General features: G+C 36.8%; 1 protein-coding gene across 1 annotated transcript; it reads left to right on the top strand.

Annotated features, from left to right (window-relative positions):
* The first annotated feature begins 40 nt into the window (after positions 1 to 40).
* Positions 41 to 15,840, top strand: LOC118220278. Its single transcript, XM_035404078.1, has 13 exons — positions 41 to 634; positions 2,931 to 3,035; positions 3,286 to 3,328; positions 3,470 to 3,513; positions 4,924 to 5,002; positions 7,598 to 7,650; positions 8,886 to 8,924; positions 10,822 to 10,864; positions 11,136 to 11,212; positions 11,582 to 11,617; positions 11,826 to 11,879; positions 12,779 to 12,850; positions 15,489 to 15,840. The coding sequence occupies exons 2-13, from the start codon at positions 2,933 to 2,935 to the stop codon at positions 15,494 to 15,496; spliced, it is 651 nt and encodes a 216-aa protein (XP_035259969.1). The 5' UTR covers positions 41 to 634; positions 2,931 to 2,932; the 3' UTR covers positions 15,497 to 15,840.
* The last annotated feature ends 550 nt before the right edge of the window (positions 15,841 to 16,390 follow it).

Below are 16,390 nucleotides of genomic sequence, written 5' to 3'. Positions count from 1 at the left end.
GGACAGGTTTTCAGATGTGAAAAGGTTGTGAGATACTGTCAGTTTCTGATTCTGCAGGCTGAAACACAGAGGGGAGCAGGGGGTGGAGAGACAGGGTAGTTGAGAACGTGTATGAGAAGGTGAGGGGGAGGGAGGTTAGTTTAACGATAGAGCAACAACTGGGACAGAAAGAAAGAAAGAAAGAAAGAAAAAGGGTGAAAAATGCTAAGTAGAAAAGCTGTTCAAATTATAGGGTAATTGAGAGAGAATAGTAAAAACCAAGTTCCAACAGTGACATTGAACAGTAAATAATGACAGCATGCAGATAGATTTAGTGTGAATATTTGAAAAGTATTTGAAAAGATATAAAACACAGTAACAGACACAAGTTACACTTATTTTATAGAGGAATTCAAATAGGAAACAGAGGGAAGGCATATAGATGAGATAACAAGAAAAACTATTTCAAGAAGATTCAGAAAAGAAGGGAAGGGTTAGTATTCAAAATGGCGGTACACAGAAAGTGACTGTAGATGTGCTCATGCATGATGTGAACCAGTTTAGATTCTTCCTGAACATTTGCTTGGATATCTTGAATAAACTCAAAATAGACAGATTTTGGATATCATCTGGTTCTGCAGTCCCCTTGGAAGAGGTGAGTTATGTAACAATGTGTTATGAACATAATTAACTTGGTCTGAGACAGGGCGTTTATTGCTGTCATCTTTTGCAATCTTCGCTTTTTTTACACATATTCATGAATCATTGGAAATACACTTGTGCTGGGTGTGTCCATGCATATGTCTGAATTACCTCTGCCTGAGCACGTGTTTATACACTGTGGTGTCCAGTTAATGGCTGAACAGTATTCATCACAATTTATGTTACTCCCTCAGGTCGCTTCGTAATCTTTCTTGTGATTTCACTCTGCTGGGTGGTATAAAGCATCAGAATCAGAAATATAATTTTTTCATACTTCCTCCTACACAACTAATGATTAATTTTATTTTTGTTTAATAATGGCTAAATATAATACATGCACTCACACAACGTGCAACACAATGTGTAACCAGTACACAAGGCAAGCAGTTAGCTGGGTAGACCTTTCATAAATATATTGTATAGCAAAGCTGGTCGACAAGGGAAAATTATATTGTGTCAAATACTAACAAATATAATAGTGTTATAATGTGTAATATTAGAATTGATGATGTAGAGGCAGTAATCTTTTTTAAATCATTTTTTTATGATGAAATACTTTGAATACTGCTTCTTGCATACAGATACCCAAATTTAAGAAACTTAAATATATATTTTACAGTTTTGTATGCATGTACTGAGGATGTAGTAAATATATTTTACCCTCTGTCCAAATCAGATAATCAGTTTGTTCATTCCAAGTGAAATGTGTGTAAGTCCCCAGCCAGTTATGTTTTTCAGTGTATTTAGAAGTCTATGGTGTGAATAAGGTGTCAGATATGTTCTCGTGCAGAACACAGGAAATCCGTTTCCTGGCAATTAACAACTGAATTGAACCACAGACAGAGAACAGAGGGGCGAGAGAGAGACTTGACTTTTAAAAGCTATGTAACATTTTAACTAAGACCACAGTTGGGAGGGAGCACTCAAACAGAAAAATCAGACACAGCCATGAAACAGGAACAAAACCAAAGCTTAAGTTTACAAACAGTGAGATCACACTGCTCTTTTTTCATGCTCCCTTCTTCATCGACCTCTTAACCAAATAATCCCACCCATAGGCAGCTTGTACTTCAACTCATCCATGTTGCCGTTCAGTTTATAAAACCAATGTTGTAGCTTCAGTTTGGACACCACCACTCCCCGCTCTCCGAGTGTCTTTTTTGTGACAGACCCGGCTAGATTTTAAGGCTTTGTAAATTGCCAGCTTGTTTGGCCAACCATAAAATTCAACCATAAAATGATATCTCTTACACTTGATCAATTTCAATGAATTTTGTACCCAGTAAAAAAACTCATCTGGGGACAATAAATCATCATACTTTCCCATCTGCATGCTTAATAGCTGGTCGTACCTTTGGTCATTCATAAAACATTAGACCGGCATAGACACATTGCATAGGAAACAGAAAATCTCACTTTATGGCTGCCAATGTCGTATAATGTGTAGAGAACTGCACCTAATGGTTGCAGGTTTGATTTCCCAGTAGGACACTGTCATTGTACCCTTAAGCGAGGTCCTTAAGGCCAGGTACCATGGGTAAGAGTGGGGTTTTTGGCTCCATATGCAAATTTTGAGGTATTTAAATATTTTGCTTCTATTATTACCCAAGTTTCTTTTGAAAAAAAAAAAAATCATAATGAGTTATTTTACATTATTATTTACCACCTCCACCATCTGCACAAAGCACAGAATGAAATGGATATTTGCTCAAAATTACATATTCCCTTTACTTTTACAGTTGTCAACTTAGTAGGTTCAGCCAGAACATTTGCATACAGCTTAAATGCGTACTGTAGCTGGTAATGTACAGAAGCTTTTTTGCAATATCTTTTGTTCTTTTCATTTTACGTGCTACCCTGAAATGGATCGGCCCTTGTGGTGCACCCCAGATCTACAGTATCCTTCATTGCACACAAATAGCACACATTCAGAGACATGCACTTCATCTGAAATAAAAACTAAAACTGAAAACCCCAAAAAGTGAACTGTCCCTTTAATACAAAGCAGAAACAGGAGGGCACTCGGAAGCCTGGGGAATAGTGAAGGGCTGATGACTGGAGTAATAATCATTTAAAGGCCCTTGTAGAAAGAATATAAAATATCAGGTAAACCTGGTTTAAGCACTGTAGCAGTTGTGATGTACTTATGTGGTTGTAAATGTATCATCTGTGACACAATATAATTTTCACATATTTAAACAAGATGATCATGTCAATGTTCCTTTCTCCATTCTTTTTTATGTCTGTAGTCATGGAAACGACTGTGCTGGATTCCACATTGGTTGGAGCTCTTCTTGTGGTGCCTGTTGTTCTCCTGGCGGGACTATGTTTGAGCTGCAGAAAACACTCACACAGTAATAACGGGAAAGGGGAATAAAAAGAGGAATGGTCGTGTAGGAGGGAAGAGAAATATTTGATGCTTGAAACATTGCAAACAGCCCCAGATATATTTTTACTCAATGATAATGTCAACCATTTATTAAAGACAAGCAAGTCTCAGGAGATCATTATTCAAACCTGTATTCATTCATTTATTCATGAATGGTTTGTCCTTCGGGGGCACAGCACCATGCAAAACCTTCCAAATACTTTTCTTCTCCTCAGCTTCCATCCAGCAGAATTATGGTGACTATGATGAGACTCAACCGTAAGTTCATTGCTCATATCGTCATCAGTATGTAATCATATATGTTGATTAAATGCATATATGTTAGTTTTACTCTCTTCTGCGATGTCAAGTCAGTCTATTGTTCTGAAATATTTTGTGTACCCGCCTCATTTCTGTCAGGTTCCCAACGGGATCAGGAGGATTTCGTATAGTGCGAACTGCAGGTAAATAAAACCTTTTAAGCCACTTTTTGGAACAGTTATTCCGTAACCCCTTTAGGCATTCAGGCATTCTTGAGGCATTCAGCTACTGAAAAATATTAGGAAGATATACGTGGAAAAAATCAACAGCATGGTAGCCTACAGGAAACATAAATAGTTGATAGAGGAAACATTCTGTAATTTTAATGCATAGAATGAATGCCAGCTAGTAGGCTGGAAGAGTAGGAGCATGTGTCTAAATATAGGAGCACATGTCTAGATGTGCGTTTGATGCATCATGTCCTGGCTAGGGACACAGTGTGCCAGAATAATTTGTGAGGGGAACATCCAGAAGATCTCTTTATGCAGAATGCACACATCGGGCCTCATCTATCAAACGTGAGCCAAATGATCTTAAATTGTTCGTAAACGTGTTTACGCAAACAATGTGGGATTTATCAAAGTTTTTGCATGTCAGTTTCACAGGTGCTCTAAAATGTTCATATTGTGTGCGTAAATGAAAAAAAAACATTTGCAAAGCTTGTTTTACAGATTGTGTTTGTATAACTCCATTACATTTCTTTTTGCTATGAATAGGGCACAGAAGTCATAGCTTAGGCCTTAATTGCTATAGCTGACCTGGCTTTATTAGAAGCTTTATTAGATATTTAGATTTTCTTTGCTTCCAGTTTCAAGTCAAACCAATTTTGTTTAACTTGTTATGCAGAACTTGAGACACAGGGTTGACAACAATAGATAAGAGAGAGTCACTGTAAATGAAACAGTTCTTGGATTTTAATTGTTTTTTGACACATTGGGATTTTAACACAATTCTAATTACCTTCATGATTTTTGCATGGTTCTTGGTGAAATCTTAATGATATAAATGTTTGCTGCTTTTGGTAAATTTTTGACATTCCCATGCTGAACAGAAGCAGAAGACAAAAAATGTATTGAACTTTGGCAAAAACATTTTGGATCATTTACTCTGGTAAATGGCTTGGAGCTTCTGAATGGCTCAGTCACAGTAAAGTTCCTCACAAGGGGGCAGGCTGAGCCAGGTAATCTAAATATCACTAATTCTTGGCTGAACTATGTCATTAGCTAACTATGAACGTGGGTCCACTGCTCTGGGACTCAGCTGGTCTGGAGATGTGTCTGTCATTCATTACGCCACACTAGCCCACCTGTAACATAGTATTTGGCTTATAGAGTATCCAATAACTGATTGAGGGAAATAATTGGAAGTTGGTGGCATTATGTGCCCAATCCTTTATTTAGGCTTCACTGGATGAGATTTTCATTTATTTATTCAATTTATTTAATGAATTTTTTCAGATTAGCTACTTAAATGATAAATTCAAACCATGCAAGGAATTATAATGAGGATTAGGTGTTGTGATTGAAAATAACGTTTTCTCCTGTGATTGGCAGGCCCAGTTCTGGTTGTCTCCACCAATCCCATCAACATGAGCGGGAGCTCTGGACACTCCTCCCACCTACTGTCTGCCACGTAGGTTCTCTCCTGTTCGTACTGCAATACAGACTCACACTTTAAGCACATACACTACATTTCCAAAAGTATGTGGACACCCCTTCTAATTAGTGGTTTCAGCTAGTTCAGGCACACCCATTGCTAAAAGGTGCATAAAATCAAGCATACAGCCATCTCCATTGGCTGTAGAATAAGTCATACTGAAGCGCTCAGTGATTTTCAACATGGCAATGTCATAGGATGCCACCTTTCCAACAAGTCAGTTCATGAAATTTCTGCCCTTCTAGAGCTGCCCCAGTCAACTGTAAGTGCTGTAATTGTGAAATGGAAATTGTGACAAACACGCCTGCCACAGGCCACCGAAGTGGCTTTCCTTGGGGCCCTCCAGCACAGAGACACAGGGAGATGATGTTCAAGCAGTCCAGATTTATTCACGAGGGTTTGGCAAGATGGTACAGCCAAATGAGCAGATCTTTAACACTGTCATGACAGAGAAGCTCTCCTGTGTGGGTGGGGATGGCAGATTTAACCTGTGTGCACTGATTACCTCACTACGCACAGGTGCAGCCACCCCTGTTCCTGGGCCCAATTAGCCTGGCCAATTATCTAATTAATAACCAATTATCTAACTAGCCAGGTCTAATTAGCTTGACCCAGGGCAGGTGTGGCTGCTTAAACCAGCCATCCCCACACCACAGAAATGTATGGGAGCAACTACAGCTCAGCCACAAAACAATAGGCCAAACAAGCTCACAGAACAGGGGCCTCATTTACACAACGGACTAAAGATCCATTTTTATCTCAAGTATGACTTACGCAGAAAATCACGTATAAGTAGTTATTTATAAAACCTTACTTTGACGTGGAAATGATCTTATCTCTACGCAAAGTCTAGACTTGACGCAAGTTATTTTCCTGCTGGCTATGTAGGGGTATTGCAGTTTGGGACACATATGCGTCAAAGCCTGTGGTGAACTTCGCATTAGCTTTATGAACAATTTGTTCACTGCAGCGGCAACACACTACCAAGCTACCTGTTTGGCTTTGGCTTTGTCAACCCACTATTTAGTCCACCGAATAATACGTGTTGCCTGTCTTCAATCTCCTCTACCATTGCCGTCATCTCCAAAAAGCTTTTCTCTTTTGGTCCATAGTTATTCCTGACTAAACCCTCATTTGTACTAGCATTATATAAGGGGAAATCGCTGATTGTAAGGCACATTCAGGTGCCATCAATTTTAAGTTAATTTGAGGTTTATAGATCATAGGACTAAGTTGGTGATCTTAAGACTAAGTTCAAGTATAAATCTAAGAACATTTTTATAAATGAGGCCCCAGGACCGTCCATGCTGAAGAGTGTAGCGTGAAAAAAACGATCAGTTGCAGCACTCACTACAGAGTTCCATACTACCTCTGGAAACAACATCAGCACAATAACTGTTCATCAAGAGCTTCATGAAATGGGTTTCCATGGCCGAGCAGCCATACACAAGCCTCCATGAGCCATGCCAAGCGTCGTCTGGAGTAGTGTAAAGTACTTCGCCATTGGACTCTGGAGCAGTGGAAATGCTTTCTCTGGAGTGATGAATCATGCTTCACTATCTGTCTGACGGATGAATCTGTGTTTGGCAGAATGCAAAGTATCAACTGTACTGGCCCAACTTGTGCCAACCGAAAAGTTTGCTGAAGGGGGAAAAATGGTCTGGGGTTGTTTTTCATTGTTTGGGCTAGGTCCCATAGTTCTAGTGAAGGGAAATCTTAATGCTGCAGCACACAATGACATTCTAGAGTATTTTGTGTTTCCAACTTTGTGGCAGCAGTTTGGGGAAAGCACTTTCCAGTTTCAGCATGACAATGACCCTGTGCACAAACCGAGGTCCATGAAGAGATGGTTTGCCGAGTTTGGTGTAGAAGAACTTGTTTGGCCTGCACAGGGCCCTGATCTCAACCCTAACAAACACTTTTTGGATGAAATGGAAAGCCAACTACGAGCCAGACCTTATCGCTCAAAATCAGTGCCCGACATCCCTGATGGTCTGGTGGCTGAATGGAAGCAAATCCCTCTAGCCATGTTCCAAAATCTGGTGTAAAGCCTTCCCAGAAGAGTGCAGGCTTTTATAGCAGCAAAGGGGAAACCAACTCCATATTAATGTCCATGGTTTTGGAATGAGATGTTCATCAAGTACATATGGGTGTAATGTACAGTTGTCAACATGCTTTTGGAAATGTAGAGTAAATATCCTAAGACCCACAGCTGTATTCACTTCAGTGCAATGTACTTCCAAACAGCTGAGATGGATAAAAAGTGGCCAACCATGGCTAGAAATCATTGCATGTTTTAAAAGTTGTCTTCAGTTAGAACTGTTTATATCACAATTTCCATTCGTGTTTTTTTTTTTTACGACAAGATAATTATTTATGCAAAAATGTCATTTATAATAGATGATACCATAAAAGCACCCAAGGATTTCAAAGCGCTTGAAAAATGTGCCTGATACCTGTGCTGAATGACAGTGTTTGCAGGTAGCAGAACAAATGTCAATGTTTCTTGTACATTGTACGATGAGTTTCGATGTTTGACTGTAGATCTTCCCCTTTCCCTCTCTGTTTTAGTTCTCCCCTCTTGCTTCAGAGTCGCCACTCCTCCTTTGCTCCAACTGAAGATGGTGAGTTTCTTCTCTCAGTTTTACCTCCCACTCAGCAGTCCTCTATCCCTTGTTGCCAGAAGGACAATGAACCAAGAGTGCATACACTGGGGCAAAGAAGGAAATGAAATAGAAAATAAAAACACAAAATTTTAGCTGCCAATTTGGTCTTTGGCAAGTGAAGTGCAACTCAAAAATATCCATATACTGTATATGATATTGGGCACCCCAGGACACAATTTGAAATAGGCATATTTAAACAATGAAACATTCCATGGATGAAATTCAAAGCAACTATTTGTAATGTTATATTTGTACTGAAAAGGTGTATTGGTAAACACACAATTAAAAAAGTAGACACAAACATCATAAAATGAGTCAAGCATATCGTAGCGCTGGGTAAGTCTGCAGGGAATAAATCAGGCCCAGACGTAATAAATCGTAGTGATCCTTTTAATCCCTGTTAGAGCAGTCTAACGGAGGAATGAAGGTGTGCGCTACTCTCAGAAAAAACCAAGGGAAAAAACAGAGCCAATCTCCCTAAATCTCTTGTTCCCATCTCTCTCAAAAATGTAAGAACTTTTTCATTGAATGTACTAGAAGTGTACAATTAATAATGATGAAAAAGCTTCTGCTGCTGCTGTTGCTGCAGCTGGGCTAGACATGATGATGATGGTGATGATGATGATGATGACGATGATGATGATGATGATGATGATGATTATTATTATTTTTTTATTTTTTTATTTTTTTATTTATTTATTTATTTTTTTTTTTTTAGCAAAGGATGCTTCTACCAAATACGATATTATTGTGAGAGGTCTTATACAAACAACATTCTGTTATATTTCTGTATCATGACAGCTGATGTAATTTCACCTTTCTATTTCAGTTTGAGCATGTGAGTTTTGAATAAAAATGTTAAATTAAATCCAGCAAAAGGTGAAAATGACCTGAATACTTCAGCAAGGCACTGTATATTTGAAATAAGTTACTTATATTAATAAAAGGTGTTGTCTAGCTATCACTTTGTCTCATTTGTATTGCTGTATTGCTTGTATACTTGTTCCTGGTTATGGTTATACACTTTGTTGTACGTCGCTCTGGATAAGAGCGTCTGCCAAATGCCTGTAATGTAAATGTAAATGTAAATGCTTTCACCCAGAAATTTCCCTTAATACCAAGACAATCCCCTTTGCTGTGTGGGACACATTAAACTGCTGTAGTTATATTAACTGTGTGTTTATTCATTACAGGGAGTATTCCTAGCTATGAGAACCAAGAAATTCCTCAAGGTAAGAATCTAACTTCTTATGAAATATAAATTAAATTTTCGCTGTATTTTTCAAAGCAGTCAAATGGTAAACAAAGAGGGGTAAACACAAATGAGAGTTCTAAACACATCTAATAATTACTTAACATTGCATTATAGTACAGTGCAATCACATAGCAGATGCTCTTATCCAGAGCAGTGTACAATAATTTAATACCTATTGTTTTACTAACATAATAAAGCTAGATATTGTGATAACTTGCTGGATAATGTAATAAGCCTGTTGAACAGATAACATACCTTTTGCCAGAAAATGGAATAGCTCTTACATTATATGTTGGTTATTACCTTATCAAGTGGACTCATTTTTTGATGAATAATGTAATATCTTCAGTGAGTGGAAAACAAATGTTTTATAAATAATTAAATAACTTCAGTGAGTAATGTGCATACACTGTTCCCATCTTTAAAAAATGTAATTCCTAAAACTCTGTCTGCAAATTCACTTATTAATATAAAATGATGTCATGATACCTGATTTTGCTCTTTTTCCACTGAAATAGACTTTTCATCATGAATATCTTCAAAAACACTTTCATTCAATTTTTTCATTATGGTTGTTGAATAAAGATGATTCAGTTGAATGGGTAAAAACTAACTATTTAGGATTTTTGCTAGTTTTCACTTAGATATATAATCTTGCATATTAGTTTTTTTTTCACATTTAGTTGATTGAAATATATTTTTCAGCATAAATATCCTCAAACACATTTTCATTCATTTAGTATCATTAATATTGAATAAAGTAGATTTTTCATCCACCTGAATGGAAAACATTTAAATTTAAGATTTTTGCATTGTATCACTTTTTTGACATCAGGCTACAGTATGTATTTTGCTTTTTTATCTCAGTGAAATTGATTTTTCAGTTTAACTGTTTTCAAAGACATTTTAATTCATTTATTTCACAAGGGTTGTTGAATGAAGATGATTTCTCATTCATCTAACTGGAAAAACAAAAATTTGGGATTATTGCTTTTTTATTTTCACATTTTGGACACTGCAGTCTTATTTATTTTATTGTTTGACCAGTGAAATATTTTTCAGCCTAGATATCTTCAAACACATTTTTATTTCTTTATCATCATTGATTTTTTGCATTTTCCCTTTTTATATTGGTCTTACCTTTTCATGTATGTTCATTTCTTATGTTCTCTGGTATTTTTCAATAGCTTCCCCTTCATATAAAATGCACATCTAAAAGTGAAATGAAAGACAGTTGGTATAATAGCCTACATTTACATTCTAGCTAATATCACATTAAGTTTTTAGCTTTTCTACAGCAAGTTTTGAAAGTGAACTGTATGGAGAGGAATGTCAATTTTATACCAATTTTATTTTCTGATTTCAAATACTGCCTACCATCCTGTGATTAACTACTCAAGCTGTCTACTCTTTTCTTGGACCACTCCAAATATGAATGGTTCTAGCCTGCTAATTGCAACTCCGACATTTATTAAATACGTACCACAACTTTGAATACTTTTGCAAAATCCATAAAAGCACTTTGCAGCCTAACATTTATTAAAGCTGCTATTGACAATATAACTGCAATGCAATGGATTCTGAGAATAAAATCATGAAGAAGTATGAATGAAAGATGAATTTCTCCACCGTGGAACTTGTGGCTGGATTTAAAAAGCATTTACACCAGATAAAACAAAATTATTTTACAGCTTCAAGACCCAGTCCAGTATGGAATTAAAAATATATTAAGTTGTATTATTTGGAAATTGACTGCTACCTAACAATACTCTATTCAGTTGTGTGTGTGTGCATGTGTGTGTACCTGTGTGTCTCTATGTGTGTCGGTCTTTCCAATGTATATGTGATTGTAGTGTATTTCCATTCCACTGCAGGTTTCTGTGTTGATAAAGAAGATGATGATGTAACGGGTTACATGTGAGTTTATTTTTTTTTAAATATATTTGAGTTTCGATTTCTCAGTCTTGTAATAAACAATAAGCCAAATAAAGTCATGTCTGTCTCTTCTCTGATTGAAAATAACTTTGCCTTTAATATTAATTTTACATGAACAGTTATAATAATGTAAAACATAACATGAATGTAATGATAGCAAATTGTCCTGTTGTGCTGTCTGCTGTATATTCCTGAATGTTGCCTTTTGTTCTGTATCTACCTGCTCCCTTGTGTCTTCCACTTGGTCTTGAAGAGAGGTGCTGCCAGATCCCCCTGTTAGCAAGTCTGTCTGTGCATCCCAGCAAAGCCTTCCTTCTGTGCAGAGTTCTGGTATGCAAAAATGTTTTTAAAAGCTGAGGGTAGAAACAGTGAGGATAACAATCAAAAATATTTCCCTTTTTAGAAACTGTTTATTTATATTTCCAAATCTCATAAATTGTATTATTTTATACTTTCATATAAATCAATATTTTTTTATGTGATTGAAAATATTGTGATCCTGGAAATTTATGTTTGTATATATATGATATATTGTCATCAGACAGGTTTTCATGTGCTGGTGTAAATAACCTGCACTACTGTCTGTAGTGTTGAACATAAACATTAACCATATTGTTGAAGTGGGGGTCCTCACCCACAGGGTAGTCATTTTATAGGGCCTTAAAATTGCTATAATGGTTGAATTTGCCTGAATTCTAGGTACTGGTGAAGTGGACTATGTAAACGTGGATTCTGGTAAGAATAAGCTCAGTTGTTATTGACACACAATGTCTTATCTCATTTTCATAATAATTTATAAAATAGTAAAATTAAAATGCAATTACATCATGATTGTTGTCATGATTACATTTTACAATTAATGACCATTAACAGCAGAAAAAAGATGAAGTTGAAAAAGTTTCATAATAAATCAAATGTTTGTATTTGTGTGTGACAACAACAGCCAGTGAGAAAAGTTACATCAATGTCAAAGATGACGTCATCGGACTTTTTCCAGGTCAGTCTTTCTTATGTTTGTTATTAAGAGAGATAATACTAAAATTTAACATGATTAACAATAACAAAAATGGCTTTGTTTCCACTAGCTTTCATTCATACAACTTTATATTACATATATACACAGACAATGTACATACAATTTCATGGAAAAACCCTCCCTGATTTAGGTCATCACTAATGCTTTTCAGACAATGGTCTCAAATCACATGGTGATGCTGGAAATCTTATCTGTGCTGTATTAAAGCAATTATTACCTCTACCAAGGAGGTCATGTAATCCATCCATCTGTCCATTTGTCCTTCCGCCTGTGACGAACATTTCTAGAAAAGCAATGGCCGAATTGCAATTAAGTTTGCTGTGCACCTTCATGTTCCCAAGAGGATGAAACATATTGATTTTAGTGATCCCATGACCTTTCTTTGCCGCCACCAACAGGCCAAACTTTCAAATTGTCTTTGACATACTGTATCTCAAAACGTAATAGCTGGATTGCCAAGAAATTTGCTGTGTCCATTCATGTTGCCAAGAGGAAGAAATGTATTGATTTTGGTGACTGCATGACCTCTCTTCTAGGGCCAGCATCAGGCCAAAGAAATCTTGAAAAGTAATGACCGAATTGCCAAAACATTTGCTGTGCACATTCACACAAGGAGAGATTGTTATCTCTTGGCAGAGGTCTGCACTCAACTAAGTGCATTCTTTTCCTGTGTTGATACATCATTACTTATTTTCATCACATCAGTTTAGCTTTGCTTTGTAACTTGTAATGTGAAGACCAACAATTCTCTGCTCACCCCACCACAAAGCAGCAGATGTAAATGTTTCCATGTCGGATGTGTGGGAGGGCTTTGTCCTGTGGTGTAGCTCATTATGACTATGTATGCCACTGGTCAACAGGTGTGTCCTGTGAGAGCATGGACAGTGAGGACAATGGTAGCTCCGATTATGTCAACGCTCCCCCACAAAGAGGTACCTGTCTGCGAACACTTTTCTAATACTTCTGCAAGACTACCTGCAATGTATTATTACAACAAAATTAAGGTTCATGGAAAAATACAGTTGCATGTCATATTGCAGTCTCATACTAATAACGTTTCCTTTTAATGCAACCAAATTAAACAGCATAGGCACCAAGTATTTCAATAAGATATTAATCCCATAATGTGGAGTGACTTCCAAACCCAATTAATTATAATGAGGTGGACACATTTGTGATTTCCAAAACATAGTAGTATTTACTACTCTCTTTAACCCTGATTAGCATTGTCTGTTGCCTAAACTTCTACAGTGTCCCACAAAAGAATGGGAAATGTAGGGTGAAATTAGTCATTTTTACTGTATACATTATAATGTTTAGGAAAAATATATTTTCTTGACTTGGCTCTGTAATCATACAATTTACATGAGGTTAAAGTGGAGATTCGGAGCTTTTATTAGGTGTATTTTATACATATTGGTTTCACCGTATGTATTACACATTACAGAACTTTTTATACATAGCTCCTTCATTTCAGGGCTTATTTGGGACATATTAATGTTATCTAAATGAAAGCAGTCATGTTTAGTACTTTGTCGCCTATCCTTTGCATGCAATGACTGCTTGAAATGTGTGACTCATAGACATCACCAGGAGCTACATATCTTCTCTTGCAATCATCTGCCAGGCCTGTACTGTGGCCATCTTCATCTCCTACTTGTTTCGGGAGCTAGTGGCCTTAAGTTTCCTTTCAGCATATGGAATGCAGATTCAACTGGATTTAGATTGAGTGACAGAAAAGAATTTTTCAGTTTTTGGCTTTGAAAAAATTATTTGCTTTGGCAGTATGTTTGGGATTATTTTCTTGCTGTAGGATAAAGCACCATCCAATGAGTTTTTAGGCAGTAGCAGATGTTTTTATTCTGTTGCTGTTATCTGCAGTTACATCATCACTGAAGACAAGTGGGTCAGTAGCTGTGGCAGCCATACATGCCCAAACCATAACACACTCAGCAGTTCCTTTTGGCCTTCACATTTTGCTCTTGCCATCACTCTGATATAAATTAATTTTGGTCTCACCTGCCCACTATGGACTCTTCTATGGACAGAATTACTAATAGCCTGCCTATTAAAGAGTGTTCCTGATCTGTCTGACAGGTGATTGCATTTACTGCGCTCACCACTGCTCTCTTTCTTCTTAATGATGCTTCACACAGTTGAATTTGATGACCCGAAGGTTTGGCGTATGACTCTGACAGTTTTTGTTTTATTTCTCAGCCTGATAATGGCTTCCTTGACTTTCATTGAAACAACTCTGGACCTCATGTTGACAAACACCAATTATAAATCCAAAGGCAATCAAAAGCCTAGAATAAAGAATCAGAAATCTCTCTTATACCTGTGCTAAAAAAGCAATTGATGAACACATCAGACACAGACTAATCAGAAACACCTGTGAAGCCATTTGTCAGAAACATTGTGGTGCCTAGAAATGGGAAGGAGGGGGGCTATGTATAAAAAGTGCTGTAATTTCTATACACCAAAACCAAAATGTATAAAAAAATTCACCACTTAATGGAAGCTGAGAATATGCACGTTAACCATGTGAATTATTTGATTACAAATCAATCATTGTGGAGTATGAAGGCAAATCAAGGAAAAAAAACATTATGGAGGGCACTGTACTTAAGGCATTTGGATTGAACATCAAAATAAGAATATGAGACAAAAGTACAGACAATCAGCTTTTATTTCATTGTATTAACATGGGTATATGGTATACCATTTTACAGAAACAGGAAATGTTAATTCCCCCATTTTTTAGCTGTGCATAAGCAAGTTAAGGGATGACTGGCAAGTGAAAACTGTTGCTCAGGTGTTTTCTTTTGCATGGATTGTGCACATAAAAAAGCAGTTAGTGTTGGTTTTAGCCTTTGTTTTCATCTGCGGAGATCGCATTTGGAGTCACAAGGAATACACTAGTGGTAACCAACCCTGTTCCTGCAGACCTACCATTCTGTGGGTTTTCATTTAAACACTAATTAGACTTCATTAGTTTGATTTACTTTTCAGTTCATCAGTTAACCTTTGCAGAGCTGAAAATGGAGGGACAACACAAAGACAGCTGTTTCTGTAAAAATGGTCAGAAAAAAACATACGCATGTAAATACCATAAAATAAAAGCAGATTGCCTGTAATTTTGTCTAATATTATTTATTTTTTAAATTCAAATTCGAAATGCCTTATATAGCAAAAATAACTTTTCACTATACTGTTTCCATACATTTGGAGGGCACAGTATGAATACACCAACTTAAGATACTCTGGATAATAGCCTCTGCTAAATGCCTACATGTAAATGTAATAACATGTTTGAAACCGCTCATCGCGTACTGTTTAATACAGAAAAGAGTATACACTTTAATGACAGTATTTCAAGTCTTTGTCAGACACTGGTCCATCAGTCTCCAAGGCTGAGGTTTGAGCTCAGAAAATGGTGATAACAGTACAAGGAAACAAATACATTAACTAGGGGGACTGTAAGCAGTACAAACAGATAAATTAGTAGATGGATGTTCTGACATCAGCTTCACTGGAACCTTACCTATAACTGAACTCTTTATGTTTCAGGTCACTAACAACGAGGAGGAAATGATCTTAAGTGGCATACAGTGAATCAAGCACACTTCAACTTAAGCACTTATGAAACAAACTGAGATAAAGAAATGGATGCACAGAAAGTTTGATTTTAAGCTTGAAATTAACATTAAAAGCCTCATTCATTTGTTGTATTTCGTATCCTATGAAAATAGCTGACAATTCCTGAGAATATATATTTTTGCTTTATGTTCATGATTTTAATTCTTGCTCCATTTTATGATAGGCATTCAATTATGGATTCAATACAGCATGTTTGGCCTTCCAGTCCAATACACACAGATTCTGTCATTATTCCATTTACAATAAACATCATTTAAAATCAGTTCAATGTTTGGCCTTTTTTGTACAATGTGTTCAAATTAATGTTGACAAGATTAAGTATGCATTTTCAATGCATGTTGAATTGATCATTCCTTCTCAATACTTGAATGTGCATGTACTGTGTGTGGACAGACATGCTTGAACCTTCAAAAAAAAAAGTCAGTTACATAAGTAAAAACAGTAAAAAAAAAAAAATTAAAAAAAATACATTAGCAAAAAAATATATTACATTGCCACCACGTAGCTTAAATGAAAGGATGAATAAACCGTTCAGGGCTTAAACAAATTATGAAGCCATAAACAAATCTTGCTGATAATAGAGTAATATTAGCAAGGCGGCGTGTAATCAAGAGACGCAGACTGGAAAATGAAAATGAAGGCATTTGGAGGAATTGGCATCTGTGAAGAGCGCAGCGGCCCTTCGGCAGTGGCTGAACAGCTTAGCTGGCAGACGGCAGCAGCAGGACGGGCTTGCTCCGCTGCACTCTCTTCAATCACCGAGGACGCTGCGGCGACACAGAATTAGTTCTTCAGGACAAAGACGGCGAGAA

The sequence above is a fragment of the Anguilla anguilla genome, chromosome 2 (genome assembly GCF_013347855.1).
Source record: "Anguilla anguilla isolate fAngAng1 chromosome 2, fAngAng1.pri, whole genome shotgun sequence".
NCBI classification, from domain to species: Eukaryota; Metazoa; Chordata; class Actinopteri; order Anguilliformes; family Anguillidae; genus Anguilla; species Anguilla anguilla.
Note: the sequence above shows the minus strand (reverse complement) of the source record. Positions and strands in the feature narration are given on the sequence as shown.